Source organism: Pagrus major, chromosome 19 (assembly GCF_040436345.1).
Source record: "Pagrus major chromosome 19, Pma_NU_1.0".
Lineage (NCBI taxonomy): Eukaryota > Metazoa > Chordata > Actinopteri > Spariformes > Sparidae > Pagrus > Pagrus major.
The window spans coordinates 14,281,738-14,300,189 of record NC_133233.1 but is presented as its reverse complement, the minus strand read 5'-3'; the positions used below and the strand labels follow the sequence as shown (position 1 = coordinate 14,300,189).

The 18,452-nt window shown below is 40.4% G+C and overlaps 3 protein-coding genes across 3 annotated transcripts; all 3 read left to right on the top strand.

Annotated features, from left to right (window-relative positions):
- The first annotated feature begins 1,336 nt into the window (after positions 1-1,336).
- armc3 (armadillo repeat containing 3) lies at positions 1,337-9,150 on the top strand. Its single transcript, XM_073488786.1, has 17 exons — positions 1,337-1,384; positions 1,586-1,703; positions 2,097-2,222; positions 2,369-2,437; positions 2,540-2,715; positions 2,880-3,074; positions 3,316-3,499; positions 3,595-3,747; positions 3,831-3,939; positions 4,579-4,828; positions 5,002-5,138; positions 5,434-5,602; positions 5,809-5,903; positions 7,792-7,875; positions 8,229-8,384; positions 8,636-8,798; positions 8,944-9,150. Exons 1-17 carry the CDS (start codon positions 1,337-1,339, stop codon positions 9,148-9,150), a joined length of 2,439 nt encoding a protein of 812 aa, XP_073344887.1.
- A 1,115-nt stretch (positions 9,151-10,265) lies between these two features.
- msrb2 (methionine sulfoxide reductase B2) lies at positions 10,266-13,397 on the top strand. Its single transcript, XM_073488715.1, has 5 exons — positions 10,266-10,442; positions 11,307-11,404; positions 11,740-11,816; positions 12,065-12,212; positions 12,414-13,397. Exons 1-5 carry the CDS (start codon positions 10,328-10,330, stop codon positions 12,534-12,536), a joined length of 561 nt encoding a protein of 186 aa, XP_073344816.1. The 5' UTR covers positions 10,266-10,327; the 3' UTR covers positions 12,537-13,397.
- A 569-nt stretch (positions 13,398-13,966) lies between these two features.
- c8g (complement component 8, gamma polypeptide) lies at positions 13,967-18,222 on the top strand. Its single transcript, XM_073488714.1, has 7 exons — positions 13,967-14,343; positions 15,378-15,523; positions 16,116-16,183; positions 16,266-16,373; positions 16,524-16,628; positions 16,801-16,836; positions 18,036-18,222. Exons 1-7 carry the CDS (start codon positions 14,161-14,163, stop codon positions 18,053-18,055), a joined length of 666 nt encoding a protein of 221 aa, XP_073344815.1. The 5' UTR covers positions 13,967-14,160; the 3' UTR covers positions 18,056-18,222.
- Positions 18,223-18,452: the final 230 nt, after the last annotated feature.

Below are 18,452 nucleotides of genomic sequence, written 5' to 3'. Positions count from 1 at the left end.
ATTCGCTGCAACCCCCTCCCTCCGCCGGGTCTATGCTACTTTTCTGTGCCGTTCAGCAGCACACACGACTCTTTTTTTTTATTTTTTTTTATATCAGTCTAAATTCGCATTTAGATTTAAATTTCACGTTGACAGCTGAAATAAATCAAAAACCCATTTGAGTGTGAATATGCAGCATTCACTGGGCAATTTCAGGTGGGCCGGGTCTATGGATGTGAGCGTGCGTGCGTGGGCGCGCGTATTTGCAGCTCGTGTAATAATAATGCATTAGCAGTAAAAACCTGTACATCATCCCAGCCACCCCCCCATCCCCATCCTTGATTTGCTTTAGTTTAGATTAATCTGAGGCTCATTTCAGGCTGCAGAGCGATAATGTCCCACACCACCAGAGGTAATGTCTTTAGAGGTCATTTGGTGTTCTGGTGCATACTGTGCTGTTTCCACTGGCACATTGCTGTGTCAGTGCCTCCCTAAGAGCAGGAGGCATCAAGTGTGCTGATGCTGTATAGAAAGCTCATTTGTTTTATGACTTACCCTTCACAGCAGCGCATAGGTCTACTATTGCTATGACCTACGCATGAAAGACGCCCCCTCAACACATACACCCACACACTCTCTCTCACACAATGGTCGATATCTTCCCTTGTCATTTTTCAATATTTACCCCGTTAATTTTTTATGAAGGATTAGCCCACCTGTTTATGCAAACGTGAGCTATGACTGTTTAATAGTAGGCTAGATCAGAAGGCCTAAACAAAAGAATTCACATTTTGTTTTGTGCATTTTACAGGAGTGTCTATGTGACGAATAAAAATAATGTAATTAACTGATACATTCACATATGTTTTGCCAAAATATGCACGGCAGCAAACCTTCTCCAGTCCACAAATTAAAATCAGTAACGTCGGATACGTTTTAACACTAAACTGGCTTGCTAATACAACACTAGCCATAAAGCTAACAGGTGAAGCCCCCGTTAGCCCAACGTGGCATCCGTTGCCTAGCAACGCGGTGTCAACCTCGTTTTTTCCAAAACACCAAACTAGCTAATAGCCTGGTTGTTTTTGCCGGCGGTCGTGGTTATTATACATCTTTAACTTGCCCTTTATTTTTGAAAGAAATAGGTAAGGGATATTGAATATTTTAGATACCGAGCTGTTTGTCTGTTTCCTTTGTAAGCGTCATTTGTGAACACTGCAAGTGTAGCCGGCTAACCTGTCAGGTTAGCTTCGGAGTTTAGCTATATAGCTAACTATATTCATGACTAGAAGACACAGAGTTGATTGCACTGAGCAGCTTATGTGCTTCCCCCCACCCCCCCACACAAGGACACAGAATGGGGAAGAAAGTGAAGAAAGAAAGTGAAACTCCATGCAAGGAAACGGTGAGAGATTCCTGTAATGAAAACCTTCTCATCTTTACCTTTTGATGAATCTTAGCTGACGTGTTTGTGAATGGTTTATGTGTTTCGTGTCCGCTGAAAACGCTATCCTGAAATCACACACGGGCACGGACACAAGATATAATATTAATATAAAAATATAGATCTAATAAAGCATTAACATGTCTCTCCTCACGTTGCCAGTTTGAACCTCTACCTGTTGAGGGGAAAAACCCAGCAACAGTCGTGCTGCTGCTGAGCTCCCCAGAGGAGGACATCCTAGTCAAAGCCTGTGAGGCAATCCACACATTTGCAGAGAAAGGTGCAGTAGGCTTTGCACTGCTAACACATTTGTGTTTTTTTGTTTATGGTGTGCAACCATGCAGCTGAAAAGCGCAAAATATACTTGTGGCTGACCACTGTCCTGTCTTATTTCCTGACATTTACTGTGAAACCACCTGTTTCCATTCTACCCTTATAAAACACTTGTATGCTTTTGCACATTAGGAGTAGCTGACATGTTCAAAATGTTATTTAGAATCAAAACCGCTTTAAATAATACATAAGTCTATGTCCAGTCTTTTTCTTTTATGTTTAATCACACTGCAGTGTTTATCTTCAAGACTTCACAGATACACAATAGACACCCACATGCACTCAGGTCTGTTGGGCACCATACTTAATTTTCCTGTTCACTGTCTCCCCCTGTTGTTAGGAGATGAGAACAAGGTTTCTCTGCTGGGACTTGGGGCATTGGAGCCTCTCTGTCAGCTCATCACTCACAACAACAAGCTGGTCAGACGCACCGCCCTCATAGCCTTGGGCATCATGACCACCAACAGTGAGTCAGACAACATAGGAAATCAATGCAGACTCGCCTTCTCAGTCGTTTGGTGGCATACAATACAACCAAGTGACTGGAGTCTTGTTGACTTCCAGACTGAATGATGGGTTGTGGTTAACATTGTCTCGTGTTTTCATTGAAAGGTGATGTAAAGAGTGCTCTGAAAAAATTTGATGTCATTCCATCAATCATCAATAAACTGTCACTTGAGGGTGAGTCATTTTGATCATGAGATAAATAGACCCAGAAGTAGATATTTACTATAGGCGGCAACAAAACTAACAAACAACACAATTTCCTCTCTCCTCTTCAAGAAGATGTAGTTGTCCATGAGTTTGCAACACTGTGCCTGGCCTCTCTGTCAGTGGATTTTGTCTGTAAGGTCCAGATCTTTGACAGCAAGGGCCTGCCAACTCTAATCCAGCTCCTATCCAGTCCAGACCCCGATGTCAAGAAGAACTCGCTAGAGACCATATTCAACATGGTTCAGGTGAGTCAAAGTTGTCAGTCTCGAGGAGGATACGAGGCTATATGGTTATACGATTAACAATTGTAAGGATCTCACAAGCCATAGTCTTGTGATGGGTGAAGTTCAAATTGTGCCAAAATTGTTCTTGCCTGTTTTTTCTCCTCTGTTATGCTGTACGTATAAAGGACTACCAAAGTCGTCAGGCAGTACATGAGCTGGGTGGGATCCCTCAACTTCTGGAACTGTTGAAGTCAGACTTTCCTGTTATTCAGCATTTGGCGTTAAAGACGCTGCAGAATGTCACCACTGATAAAGACACGCGCAACACCTTCAGGGAAGAGCAAGGATTTGAGAAGCTCATGGATATCCTCAGTAACACGGTAGGTGTGTCAGAGAGAAGACATGCTTTTGTTGTAACATGCTCATGTATGCTTCATCCTGCCCCTTAGTGTTAATACAAAGAAGAATTTGAAATAAGTGCTTATGTTTTGCATCATTAAGTAAAAAAGGTTTCTTTTGAATTAGCATTTGTTCTCACCTCCTAATGCCTTCTCAACCCAATTCGAGGTCTGTTTCCTCTACATTCCTCTGACACCCATTCATCTTTTTTATTTTTTATAGGACTTCAGTGACCTCCATATTGAGGCCTTACAGGTAGTCTCTAACTGTCTGAGTGACAGTGAGAGTTTCCAACTGATCCACCAGGGTGGAGGGCTGGCGAGGCTGACGGAATTTATTCTCACCCCTAACATAACTGAAATCCAGTCCAGTGCTGTTAAATGCATTGCCAGGGTTGCTCAGAGCGGTAAGCACAAAAAGAAACAAAAAATAATAATTTTCTCTTTTTCTACTTTAAGTTTGGAAGACGTAAGGGAACTAACTTTCCGACTGTGTGTCTAGCTGAGAATTGCAAGCTGCTCCACGAGCAGAATGTGGAGAAGGTTCTGGTGGAGCTTCTGTCTGTGTCAGATGTCAGCGTGAAAACAGCAAGCTGCCAGGCTGTGTCAGAAATGAGCTTTCATCTAGCCTGCAAAGACCACTTCAGAGACCTGGGTACATGAACATTTAAACAGCCAACATAACATCAACGCTCACTAAGATGAAGTGTGAATGTGTTGGGTTTCTATGTGTTTCAGGTGGTATCCCTGCAATTGTACAGTTACTGAAAAATGAGAGCTCGGTGCTGAGAGAGGCAGCAACGCAGGCCCTTTCCAACCTCACACATAGAAACAAGCTCAACGCCTTGTGAGTGACAGACAACCTGAGAACATTTCTTTTTGTTATTCTTGGAATAAGTTTGGAATTTTGTGTTCTGTTAGATATGTGAATGTCATAGCTACAATAAGTTACTGCAAAACACCTAAAACATTACAGATGTCAAGGTATTTTGAGTGTGTATGCCACAAAGTATTAATGATATGTATACCTTATTGCAAAATGTGTAAAAAACAGTTTCTAAAACCGGAATTTTAAAGTTGAGCAGTAAGCAGCCTTCCTCTCCACTTTTTCACAAATGATTTAATGCTTCATCTGTCTTCTCATGGTTCTCCCTTACTGAATATCTCTTTACCGCTCTTCTCTCCCCTTCTCCATTTTATCTCCCACTGTTTTATTCCCCTGACAAATCTTCCCCATATCCATTGTCTCTCTCTGTCTGACTTCATATTTTAATACTACTTTCTCCATCATTTATTGAGACTGCCTTCGCATGCATAATTTCCACACTATACTGACTCTAAATGTTTGTTTTCCCCTATATGCTACTTATTCGTGCAATCACACTAACAGAAATACCATGTTGTATGCTATGTTGTAAGACTACATTCATAGTCAGCTCCGTAGGTTTGAAGCTTATATTCCATCTATTTCTGCGGCATCTTCCAGTGCAGTGTACGAGGCAGGCGGCCATGAGATCCTTGTCCAGCAGCTCTATGGAAGCTGTGCTGGGACGGTGGCCAATTCTGCTGCTACACTTGGTAACATGGCAGGACAGGGGGTCATCCGCTGCAGCATCTTGTCGCATGGAGCCATGCAGGCTCTGGTGGAGCCCTTGAAGTCCACAAATGCGCAGGTCCTGGTCAACACCACACAGTGCCTGGCAATGCTGGCCTGCGACACAGAAGCAAGGGTAGAGGTTGGTGTTTTTTGTTTGTCTAACTGTTCAAAAGGCGGATTATCACGAAATATGGGGAGGTGTTTTTGTATAGAGCAAATATGATTGAGTTTTACTGATACAGTTTTTTTGTTTTTTAACCAACAACAAAATCTATAAATGTCTACCTCAAATTCACTCCCTGTTCTACATAGCTCCAAAGTGCTGGAGGCCTTCAACAACTGGTCAATTTGCTGCGCTCCTACCACAAGGAGGTGTTGCATAATGCATGCCTGGCTATCAATGTCTGTGCCAGTGATGAACCCACCGCTGTGGAGATGTGCAAATTTGGGTAAGACACTGAGATGACAGATGACAATGACATCAGGACATGACTGATGAATCATGAAATGTAGATTTGGTGGATCATTGTTTAAATGTGTAAAGTAAAAGCACAGTAAAGTCAGAGTAGTCTCTTAAATAGCCAGTAGATGGCAGTATAGGACAATATTATTTGTGGCTAGATAGTAATGTATGGGTCATTTTGTTCATGTGTGTATGTTAGTGTGTGCATTTTTATATTTATCATCAATAACTGAATATCTGTAGATGTGCTTGTATTGCTGTTCTGTTTGTGTGTGTCTCAGAGCCCTGGAAATGCTTCAGGAAATCAACCAATCAGTGAAACGTAGGAGTAGTGTCAGCAAGCTGGCCATGACCAGCCTGCTTAACTCCAATTCGTCTGTTAAATACAGCCTGACAGGCCTTTTGTCCTCCACTGACATTATTAGTGATGGCTTCTATGATGCTGGAAAGGTGAGTGTATGTGTGTATACTAATGAAGTTAATGTGAGGGAGATGTCTCCAGAAAAAATGTAAGCGAGAAGGAAAAAAATCCACAGATGTGATCATAATGTTATGTTCATGATCACAACAACTATTTTTTGTGTAGAGATAGACACACTGTATCAAAGGACATTTGAACATTTTGACTTCAGCATAATAAATAATGTTTCTTTTAGGCTCGTGGAGGTCAGAGGATTCTGACTTTAGAGGAACTGTCTAAGCAGCCTGTCAACCAGCACCGGCCCACTATATTTGTCAACACAGCAGCTAAGTATGTTTTTCCTGAATTTTTTTTAGAATATTCATAAAATCCTTAAATAGAAGTAAACCAGTGTTGGGGAATCTACTTTGAATCTACTTTGAATCTACATTTACTATAATGATCAACACTCTGTTGATCATTATAGTAAATGTTATAAAATAAATTCTTACAAATTGCACTTTAACTAAAGCTACTTAAACAAAGAAGTTAAAACTGGTTTGTAAAATAAAAAGATCAAATTGACAATGTACATGTGATATAAGACAAAAAGGTCACATGTCACTTGGCAAAGAATGCCACTCAGTTTAGTTTATTGCAAGTGCCCACATACCCCACTATTTATGAGCAGGTGCAAAGACTGTCAGTTTTGAATTACAGCAGAGAAGCTGTGGTAAAATAAATAAATAATTTAATAATATATTAACTAATAATTAATAATTAATAATTTAATAAATAAAAAAGAAAACCAACACAATATGCCTTTCCCTTTATGGCCTAAGTAGTCTTTAGTAGTGTAAAATACATGGAAAAAAAGTAATTCAACTACTTGAATCAATATCCAAATATGAATGTAGTTAAACTACCAACAAGCTACTACAAAATGTAGTTAAACTACTAGTTTAATGACATTACACTAATTTCACTAACTTTTTCAATTCCAACCTTGTAAACTCCTCACAATGACAGCCAAACAATGACAGCAGACTGGGCCTTTCACACTACCAGCAGAGTGGGACATTAACAAGAACAACCACACAGATAGTGATAAAGCATTTGCTGAGACACGGCAAGTCTCCTACACTACCAGCCACACTGTGTAGTTTGTCAGTACAATTTATTGTGACTGTTAGATTACTATCACACTCCCCTTGTGTGCTCCAATCCAGTGCTCCACTTTTTTTCCTTTCTCTTATTACCCCTCTCCCCGTTGCCTTCAGTGCGCCCCGTTAGCGTGGCCTCACAGGGTAAACGATCCCATTTTTTAAGATGGACACACACTCAGGGTAAAAGAGCCTTTGTGTTTAGACTAATGGACTAAGACTCACAACCACAAAAGTGCACAAGTGCACATGCATGACGATTCAGCTGAAGATGCCTCCACGAGATACACATGCATTTTAGGACACACAAAAAAATACCATATGCATTAAAGGCTGTACATGTGCACACACTAATGCTCCCACAAGCTTTCAGCATTTTGATGAATCAACTTTGCCAAAGAGAGCAATACCCCCTCAGGGTACCTCAGGTCCACCCCATTGTCCCCCGTTCAGCATGCACACACACACACACACGCACACAACATCTCAGGCATTCTTAAACAGTGTGTTATGTAATCCATCCGCTGCTTAGTATGACCCAAGTTGAGCTTTTTTACTTTATAAAGCAAAATACATCTCACTAGAAATGTTCTTCCTTGATCTTCTGAGGAAATACTGTTGCATTTTGGCCATAAGTTAAATTTAAGGTGAAGAAAATGTTATGGTGTTTGGGAAAAATGTGTTTGGATACAACAACGAATTTTGAAAAAATGTTTTGTGTTGGCACCTTCTAGTTTTCTTCTGTGATTTATTCATTATTATGCTCATATGTGTCTTCAACATTTTGCATACATATACTCCTCTTGTGGATACTGGCAAACCATTTCAGAGACAGTACAAGATATAAGAGGATAGAAAAGAACCTCTTATAATAATAACCATTGTATGTTGAAGTAACAGAACATGCTTTGTTTTGAAGAACCAAAATATAGTATATCCACAATAAAGCAGAGTAAAGTACACCTAAATGTTGCACATATGGCAACAACTGAAAATATACAAAAAGAAGAGTTGAAAAATGAAATAGCGCTGCTGTGTTCAGTTACATAAACCATTTTATTCTTGTCCTGTGGCAGAGAGACAGTGGATGTGCCAGATGAGAGGCAGAACAGCCAATCAGAAACAGACACCAGCAGTAAGAGGGACCGCAGAACATCAAGGTGAGAGTGGCTGTGCATGTGGGAGGAGGGGATACTTACAGTATGGTAAATGGACTTGCATTTCTATAGCGCTTTTCCAGTCTACAGACCGCTCAAAGCACTTTACAACACTTGTCACATTCACCCATTCACATACACATTCAGGAGGAGCAGTTTGGGGTTCAGTATCTTGCTCAAGGATACTTCAACATGCAGCTGGGAGAGCCGGGGATTTGATTCAGATTACTAGACGACGACCTGGTCCACCTCCTGAGCTATAGCCACCCGCACAGTCTCATCAAATCTAACAAGCATAGTCCCGTAAAATCACCACTGATATTAAGACACTGACTCAGATTTTGTTTTCTGGACAGGAAGAAGAAGCAGAAAGATGAGACTCCGCCTGAGTCTCCAACAGAGAAACAGTGGAAGATGATGGCTGACGTCTCATTACAGCTTCTAGTTAAAGAGGTCAAAGAATCCATCCTCCCACTGAATGATGAACAGGAGCAGTATGCTGCCTTGGCCAGGTGATGATTACTGCAGCCAGCACATTATTAACATGCAGAAATGTCGCCAAAATATAGAAGAAAATCAACTTACATTAAATGAATGGTAGTTGTTAAATGTTTTCAAATCCCTAGAATTGAACGAATCATAAAATGTAACAAGTGGCATGTAACAACCTTATACATCTGACCAACACATGCAAAACTAACACTACAAATTTTGATAGTTCCTGCATTATAATGGATGTTGTGTGTATGCATTTTGGTGCCAGACTGGTGAGTGAAGCCATGGGCGGAGCAGTGGAGATGGAAAAGTTGCATGAATTCCCATGGGTGCTGCACCTCAGTGAGCTCAAGTTTCAGTTCCAGTCTAATGTTGTTCCCATTGGTATGATAAGCAGGGGAATCTACTGCCATAGGGCACTTCTCTTCAAGGTACTGTTGACTTAACTACTGCACAGCATCATCAACTTCATCTCCATCTCTCAGGTTTCATATACACTATAACCGTCTTCATTCAATCCATCTCTTGTTTCTGAATGTTCACTCCCCGACCTATCTCCTCTCTTTAACTTTTCAGTGTCTGGTTGATTGCATTGGACTGAGCTGCACACTTGTCAGGGGTGAGTACAACCGTGCTTGGAACGAGGTACTCCTCTTCAAAGGGAATCCCTCCAGCAATGGGAGCTCTTCACAGCCTTGTCACTACATAGTGGACCTTATGCACCGGCCTGGAAGCCTGTTGAAAGCCAACACCCCTGCTGCTGCGCAATACCAGACTATATAGACAAACACTGTAGTGTCAGTGACATTTTACTGAGATACATTATAGATTATTGATCTGTTTTGTATGTGTATGTATTTGCTGTATGGTAGTTCTTTAAACCATACAGTATTATTCAAATGATCAGTTGATTATTTCAGTGCAAGCATGAGCCAAAAGGGAACTACCTGTCTTTGAATATGGTTTCTCTAGTCTGATTTAGCCTTTGGTTCTTCACCGCAGAGGTTTTAACAATATTGCAGCATAAGTCACAGCAGTCAAACTCTAGTTGATAGTTTTGTATTTATCATATTATTTTGTTTGAATTTTTTTTTTAAATTTCAGTTCAGTTTAGTTTGCTTGTTTTAGTTTAACTTTTATAGTTTCATTACATTTTTACATTTTTAATTATAATATTGTGGGTATTTAAGATTCTAGACATTAGGAATAGTTATAACTGATTGTCATGTAGACATCCCAATAGTATATGCAGCAATGTCTACTCATGCTTGTTGTGTTGACATATGTGTCGAAAAAAACGCTGTGAATGTGCCTTCTGCCACTATGGTAGATAAAACATGATGTGTTTGCACTCCAGGGTGCCCCTCCAGTGGGCTTTGTGCGCGCTGGTGACCCTCTGTTTTGTCATACTGCATGCTAGAATCAATCAGCACAAAATAAAGTTTGCTAATATGAGTTCCCATTACACCTTTTCGTTTATAATGACTTGACAGTACTTTAATGGGATATGTAGTTATTATATATATATATATATATATATATATATATATATATATATATATATATATATATATATATATATATATATATATATATATAGATAGATATATATATATATAGATAGATATAGATATTGTAACACATGTAGGCTACCATAGCATACCATATCAGTCTACCTCAATTCAAATTCAACTTTATGTTTCTAGCCATAAAGCTACGATATAGGATGCTCTTTGCACATTGTCCGGCAGTAAAAAGCCAGAGAACCCAGTCCACTTTGACCTATATGAGTAATAGTTTGATTTTTGACCGGGTCACCCTGAGCACAGCCTGCATCAGCCGGGGCAGGACCAGCGCGAACTCGCCGCAGCGTGAACAATCCCGCCGCACTGAGCGCACTGGGCTTCCTCTGATAATGTGCACTTGACTTCAGAGCAGACTTGACTCCGCAGCTGCAAACATGTCTCGTCTCGTCGCCCGTCTCTGCGTGCGTGTTTCTCAACAGGCGACAGCCAGATCCGCGCTGTTACCGAGGAGGATCCCGGTGTTCATCCGCCCCGTGTCCACATCCACAGGTACGTTTGACGCATTTACTGTCACGTCGGTGTTTGTGTGTATAAAGCCTACAGGAGACCGCAGGCACATGCAAACTCATGCAGGTGCACCATGCTGCACTTTTCCCATGGATGTTAGGACTAGGGCATGTGGTGGAAAGTAGCTAAGTACATTTACTCAATGTACTTGAGTATTTCCCCATTCTGCATTTTGGAGGCGGGCCTAAATATTGTCCTTTTTAAGTAAAGCAACTAAAATTGGCTCCACATTGACAAACTACTGTATTTAAATACTAATAGTACTCATCAGTGAAAAACATGGAATAATAAAATATTCTATAATAATATAACACAATATAAGAAGCCATGCTGGATAATGAGTACTTTTGACACTTTAAGTAAGTTTTGCTGACAATACTTTGGAATCATGACAATTACTTGTAACTTGGTATTCCTACTTTTACATAAGATCTGAGTAGCCTACTTCCTTCACCACAGCACAGAATGGAACTGAGAATAAGAAAGAGGCAGCCACAGTTTATTGGTTGTGCAAAGAAGAATGTGGTTAGGTTGTTGAATACATTTGGGATTAGTTATTTTTTATAGAGTTTAGGTTCAATGATATTTAAGGACCGTCTACTCTCCTCTCCTCACCTCACCTGTCTTCCTCCAGCAAACACTTAATTGTGCTCCAAGTCATATGATAGTCTTCAGCGTCTGTGGGCTAAGTGGGTTTTATTTTGAAAAATGCTCCAGACATCCTGCCATATCTCATGTTTTAATTATTTATCTGCTGACACTTGATCGATCATGATTGGATTGAATGCCCTCCTGTTATGTTCCATGTGCACATCAAAACTCTACTGTGACTTCTGCTCTCTGCAGGCCTGCGCTCTCTCACCCGTTATGATGAGACCACAGACTGGCAAAAGAAACTGACCCCAGAACAGTATGTAGTCACCAGAGAGAAAGGGACTGAGGAGGTGAGAAGTGCATACACATCAGCAAAGTAATCTGTGTCAAAGCAACATTATCTCAGTGTACCAGACTGACATACATATTGTGTCAAAAACATCTGCACAGCTCCAGCTGGACTTTGGTCATCACTGTAATGTTGACCTTTATTGGGTTCAACCTGCCACGCTGCAGAGAAGCTGCTCTCAGCTTCAGACAAAGAGTAATTTCTACATGTAATAATGAGAAGAAGGACAAGTTACTGTATTGCACTTACAAATTCATGACTAATAACATGGTAAAAACATCCTCGACTATCATTCCTGTGTTCCTTCTCTAACACTCCATGTGTGTGTGTTTTCAGCCCTTTAGTGGGATCTACCTTAACCATTCAGAAGTGGGGATGTACCACTGTGTCTGCTGTGCTGCTCCACTTTTCAGGTAACACTTTGCACCCAAGTGTTAAAGGAATACTTCCTTTAACAATACTTTTATCCACTAACTTGCTCCGTTTAGACTTGAATATGTGAAAAGAAAGAGCGAAAAATACTGCAGTCCATTTTTACCCCAATGATTTTGAATGGACACTCAAAGGCAGGACTCCTGGCCAGTAAACAAGCTTAAGACAGGCCTGAGAGAGTTTTTGTGTCAGATGCTCACTGAGGAAATGTTCCTTCCTCTTTTAATAGTTCAGAGGCTAAGTATGACTCTGGGACAGGCTGGCCAGCATTCAAAGAGGCTCATGGGACATGGGAGCGGGACGAAAGCCACGCCTCCATCATTCGTCGCCCTGACAACAGCCTGGGTAGTGCGGGGACAGAGGTCCTTTGTAAAAATGTGAGTTGTGTTCTGAGCTGTGAAGCCAAAGTTAATGTTTGCTTTAATATAGTTGTCCTAGTTCATACAGCCCAGTGTATCCGTATCTCATTAATACTTTGCATTCAGAATGTCATACTTAAATTTCTTTAAAAACACTCATTATTTTAGTTTTTTTGGTTGGTTTATGACTTTTTGCATGTGTTTGTGTGTTTGATACAGTGTGATGCCCACCTGGGTCATGTGTTCGAGGACGGACCGGACCCAACAGGTCAGCGGTTCTGTATCAACAGCGTGGCCCTCACCTTTAAAGCCAGAGGAAACGGCAAACCTGAGGAAAACTGATGAATTACACGGACTTGCCGAAATCACTGAAAACACACTGTTTCACATCAGGCCAGGCAGCATGAAGGTCCAGAGTCAGAGCATTCAGTCCCTGTTTTTGACCAACACAGGTCTAGAAGTGAGAGACATGTTTTAATGTTTGAATGTAGGTGGAAGTGGAATATCTAACTGAAAGACATTGAACTGAGCTCAGTCTCCAAAGAAACTTTGGATATATGCCCTGGAGAGAAAGTCTACAAATCTGCTGCTCTCACATGATCTCCTCAGTCACTTAATGAAAAACACACATCCCAGCCAAGTATGATTGTTTTTTTGAATCATTTTGAGGGGCAAATTTGATCTCAATGAATCTTAAGTGAATGGTGTGTGTCTCTAAGTGTAGTTTGGATGAATAACTTTAATGTTGGACATAGTGGCTAACACCATGATGTTACAAAAGTTCATAATGTTTGACTTAACTAAAAATGGCTTAATGATTAATCCACTAAGGCCTTTTAATAAATTATTTCTTCTTCATTTGATACATTTTCTTATATCAGGATTGCCTCTGCTTTTAAAAATAACTTTTACCCCGTTTTCCAAGAACAAAATTTATATCTTTATCTTTTTATCTGACATTGTGTTATGTAGAGCAACCAGTCATCTCTTTTTTTCTCAATGTTTGTCTTCATGTCTGAAAAAATGTCTAAATACACTGGGCCTGAATTAAGAAGACCTCTCTTTATGTAGCACTTGCAAAACACATAAAGGTATGAAATTGCATCTTGCTGCTTTGCAGATCAAATTACTTGTCTGTGTTAAGATTCATGCAAACTTGACTCATAATTTGTCAATAAATTCACATTTTATTTGCTCTCTGAATCTACAGTTATGCTTTACTGACTGCAGAGTTTATTAAGGATTTTAAGTTACTGCAGTATGGCAGCATGTCATAATTTCAGCTGCAGTATGGCCTAATTTCTGCCAGTAAACCAAGTTAATATTTAACTTAAGAGGCCATCCTGTCTCATGTTGTTTATCTCCTGCTCCCTTTATTTCTATTAATTTCGTCTGTGTCTATGTGTTTGAGTTTGAGCAAAGAATAGTTGACTACAAACAGAGACAGAAACCCCAATACAAAAACAAGGGGATTGAGTTTAAAAAGAAAGAGCAACCCTATGAGAGGAAGTGTGATTCTTGAGTGTATTTCTGAAGCATGTTTACTACGGAGAGATACACATGAAGAAATTTGACGTGCTCACAAACACTGGACCAAACGCGTGATCCCCTCTTGGCTTGTGCTCGGTGGAGGTAATAACAATTTGTGGCTGCCCCCTATAGTTCAGAGGCACGCATCACAATGCTGCAGTATGGACTCAACTATGCCAGTAAACCAAGTTAATATTTAACTGAACAAGCCATCCTCTGCTTCACATGCTCCCTGTCTATTTGTGCATTTCTTCTGTGTCTGTGTGTTTGAGGTTGACAAGGCAGATTGGGAATAGTAGACTACAGTTGGAGACAGAGGGGACAGAAACGCCAATACAAAAAGACGAGAAGAGTTTAGAAAATAAGACCACAGGAACCTCAGTAATCCTACAGGAGAAGAAAACCAATTCTTGAGTGTAGTATTGTCAGTGCTAGGATGGCTGGAGTATGGCGTTTCATGTTGGCAGTGGTGGTGTTGATGTGCGTGTGTCTGTGGGCTTCCACTGAGGCTGTGGGGGGGGCTGTAAGTCGACCCCGACCCCAAAGACGACCGCCTAAGAAGACCAAAGTTGATCCTATTGATGTGACCCCCTCAGCACAGAACATTGACATACAGCGGGTAAGAAACCGGAGGAAGAGGCACAATTACAGATCATATACAGCAGTGTATCTCTGCTTGTTATGTCTGCATTAGGTCTACATTTGTGATTTTATTAGTAATCATTTTGTAGTTTTTCATTTCATCCTGTGTTTTTGATTGCTGCCTTTAAAACAAGTTACAGAACTAGACAGGCAGAGAGTCCAGACTGTATGTGGCTTGGAATGAAGTGACCATTTTTAATTTCCATCTTCCCCACATATTATTCAATTAAGATTCCTGACAAATTAAGAAAAAACAATTAAGATTCCTGAAAAAGCCACGCAGAAAAGTGAGAAAGTCTCACTGAATTAGAGAAAGGTCTGTTTCCAGGCAGAGGATTGCAGCTGCAGCCCGAGAGCACCACGGTGTGCCGTTATCTGACCTTTGCACACTGACAGTTCGATTTTGTTTCTGACTTGTTTGTCAGAATAGCTGAAAAGTGCTAATATTGCCTTAAGAAGAACAAACTGGTAGTGGACTTTTTCTGTGTACACTTGCTATGTATTGAATAGTCTCCTTATCTAACAGGATACCAAAACAGCTGAGATTTAAATGCTACTTCAGCAAACTTCTATCCAAGGTTCTTGACATATTTTCCCTTAAACATAAAAACATTTGAATGTAAGTCTGCTCGGCTATTGATTAGTGTGGGGGCTGGCAGTGTGGACATGCTTGTGTAATTGTGTCAATATGGTGTTTTAGGCAATAAGGGTTTTTTTCCAGAGAAATAATATTTGATGAATAGAGCAGGACATTTGAAACAGATGTGTCCTTTTCATTAGGAGAATGGGGGAAGTTTCCGATGTTTCCCCAAATGTTCAATTAGGGTTCATTATGTCCTGGTAGGGAAGGTAGAAAGGACTTATGGGATCTGGATCACATGATAACTTCCTGTTCTGAGAATGCCTCACAGATTATTTTCCACTTGGAGATATCAGGTCAGAGTCTTAGGAGATATGTGAAAATCTTTGTTATTTTTCCTCTCTGCCTGATCCTGCTTGTATGTGTTACAGATGACAGGAGTGTGGTACCTCCTAAACACTGCCTCTAAATGCTCCTACCTGATAAATCATGGAACCAGTGTTGAGCCTACAGTCATGAACCTCACACGTTCCCTTGACTCTGACCAAATACTGTCTGTTAGCACTAAAACACGACAGTAAGTACCACCGTCTACGTGTGTGTAGCTCACTGTGACTCTTCAGTAGCTTGATGTATCAGCAGAGGGGGCATATACACCACACTGACCTCATGCTCCGACCACATGTGTTTGATTTTATTTGTGTATCCTCAAAAACAGGAAGAAGGAGGTAGAACAGTTAAATCCATCAGCTTTCCCTCATCATTTTAAAAAACTTTTAGGTCACTCTGACCTGGCTTTTGCAAACACACAGGGAGACACAATTTAAAAAGAAAAGGGGTGTGTTGTTTTTGTGGGACATTCCGTTATATATTTGTTATGATTTGAGGGATATAAATCCTGAAAGGTCAAGCAGGGAAGCAGTTTCTTGGGTTGTTTTTCTCATAAGATATTAGAAAGCTGAGGCCTGAGGCATGTGGTTAGATAATGAAACAGTATACAAAATGTATCTGGCAATTCCTCTAGCAAACTGTTAACACACACGCAGGTGTTTTAAACAAGCCAAATCTACTCCACACTTTTAGAGAATCAGTTTGTAAATTCACAATCACAATGTCTGTTTTCACTGAATATTTGATGTCTCACCTGACACACACTCTTCTCTCCACAGTAATCACCAGTGTTGGGAGATATTACAGGTCTACCATAAATCAACCTCAAGCCGGCTCACACTTAAAGGTCAGTGGCTCTCTTTTATTAACTTCCTATAGTTCAATGCAGCATCTTTTTGTTGAACCATGCTCCCTGTTGTCTCCACCAGGAGCTCGCCCTGAGCTGAACACTGAGATAGTGATCGGGGAGACAGACTACGACTCCTATGCCATCATGTACTACCACAAACTGGACAAGATCACCATGAAACTCTATAGTAGGTTCCTGATCAATGTGACCCTTTGTTTTGGTATTTTAGATTATTTAAAAGCCAGGTGCTGATTCATATAGTAAAGTTTTACTCTAAATTGAGATTGCACCATGCATTTGTAATATCATAATGTTGGTTTTTGTGCTCTGTGCGCAGGCAGGACTGTCGACGATCTCTCAGAGCAAATGTTGAGCAAGTTTGAGCAGCTGGCTGCAAAGCAAAATTTGGGACTGGCGTTCCTTTTCCCCTTCCCCACCTACAGTACGTCCATATTCACCTGAAAAATAAAATAAAACTATGTTAGCAACTGCCATATTAAATGTAAGCTGGCATAATAAACCACAAGAATCTAGCTTGAACAGATCTCCAGTATTCAGCATATATGTAAAGGTAGGTGCCTTCTTAACTGTTTGTTATTTTTTCCCCCTTCTAGGCCACTGTGATGTTGTGGACCGGGACCATGTGATCAGTAAGTAGTGAAATAACAGCTCGCCACAGTCCTTTGACAGAAAGAAAAAGTCTGATAATTATACGTCCAACATAAAAAATAGACACGCCAACATGTGTGAAATACCACTTTCAAGGAAGAAGAGGGCTTTTCTGGAAATCAAATGATTTTCAGTCCTTTAGCTGTCAGTGTAGCATGCAGGCTTAACGTACAGTTTATTGGGTATTTTCACAGACCATTGCACACTGCAGTATATTCTGAACTTGTCCATGCTCTGTAGTGCTCTAGACTTATTTCATACATTTCATCCCTCTCAGTGTAACAGCCAGAGCGTTCACTGGTTCAGTGCATTACATGTCGATCATCATTTCACCTTCACAGCTGCGGTTCTGCTGCGTGCCGGTGGTTGAATGCACTCATCGATTTTTGCCGCATAATAAAATATGTTATCTCTTCTGTTACTCATTATTACTATCATGTGTGCAATTATATTTAATTATAATGTGGCGACACTGTGTATAAGCGGAAGACGCGTTTCTGCAGTAATGCCAATGAGAGAGAGATTATAGTATTATATCGCCTTTTTCTTCCTTTTCAAAACCTTGCGCCTACATTACCCACCATGCAACTTAGCCACTGAGTGACATTACTGAAGGCACTTTGTCAGATCACGAGCTGCTTCCTCTGGAGCCATAAAAAGGCCTTATACTACTTTTTTTCACATATGCAGTAGTACTCCCCAAGACCTGTAAACACACTTGTATAATGTGTAAAATTGGTGGACTTACCCTTTAAGTCACAGTTTCCCTTTAGATAATCTTGCAGTTTTAATATTTAAACATGTTTCATTCAAATATATAAGTAGTGCATTCAATGTGAGCTTATAAGAGAAGGATTCTTGGTGAGGAATCCAATAAAAAATGTCAGCAATAACAATTTTTGCAAAAGCACAGGAAACATGGCTTTAGTGGAGAGAGGGAAAGAGAGAGTTAGAGATTGGTGGGGAGCAGATCTCTGAGGAATCCAATGACTTACTGCCGTGACCTTCCCCAACAGTTTTCACGTTTGCCCCTCAGGCTGCACATGTGTTGAATTTGACTTGTGTAACGATCAGTTATTCAAACTTTGTCAACAGCATGTTATTCAACCTCCACCATCCAATTAAAACAGGAACACAGCTTCTATGTATGTTATTTAACCTGTTGCTCTTTTTTATACAGACTGTGTCCCTACATGCTGAGGAGGCAGAGCCGTGCAGAAGACAGACTCGGCCTTGCAGTGTTGGGCACTTCTCACGCAAATATCTGAATGTTGTATCATTTGTCGGACATTCACATTACATTGTGAAACTGTAAACTTTAAATGTTACCAGTTACAGATCAATAAAACAAAATGGAGCACAATCAAGTTATTGTCAAATGTGTTCAGTATAAAAAAAAAAAAAAAAAAATTCCAAAATGGGCCTTATCTGCCGCCAGCTGATTCTGTGGAGAGTTTTATCATTATGTTAACTCCATCCCTTTTTTTTATCCTGAGATTTAACATTCACAGTGTGTCTGTATGCATTCATGCTTTGGGGTGTGTGTGTGAGGACACAAAGAGGGGGGTGGGGGTGGTGTTGGAGTTAATGCAGCCCA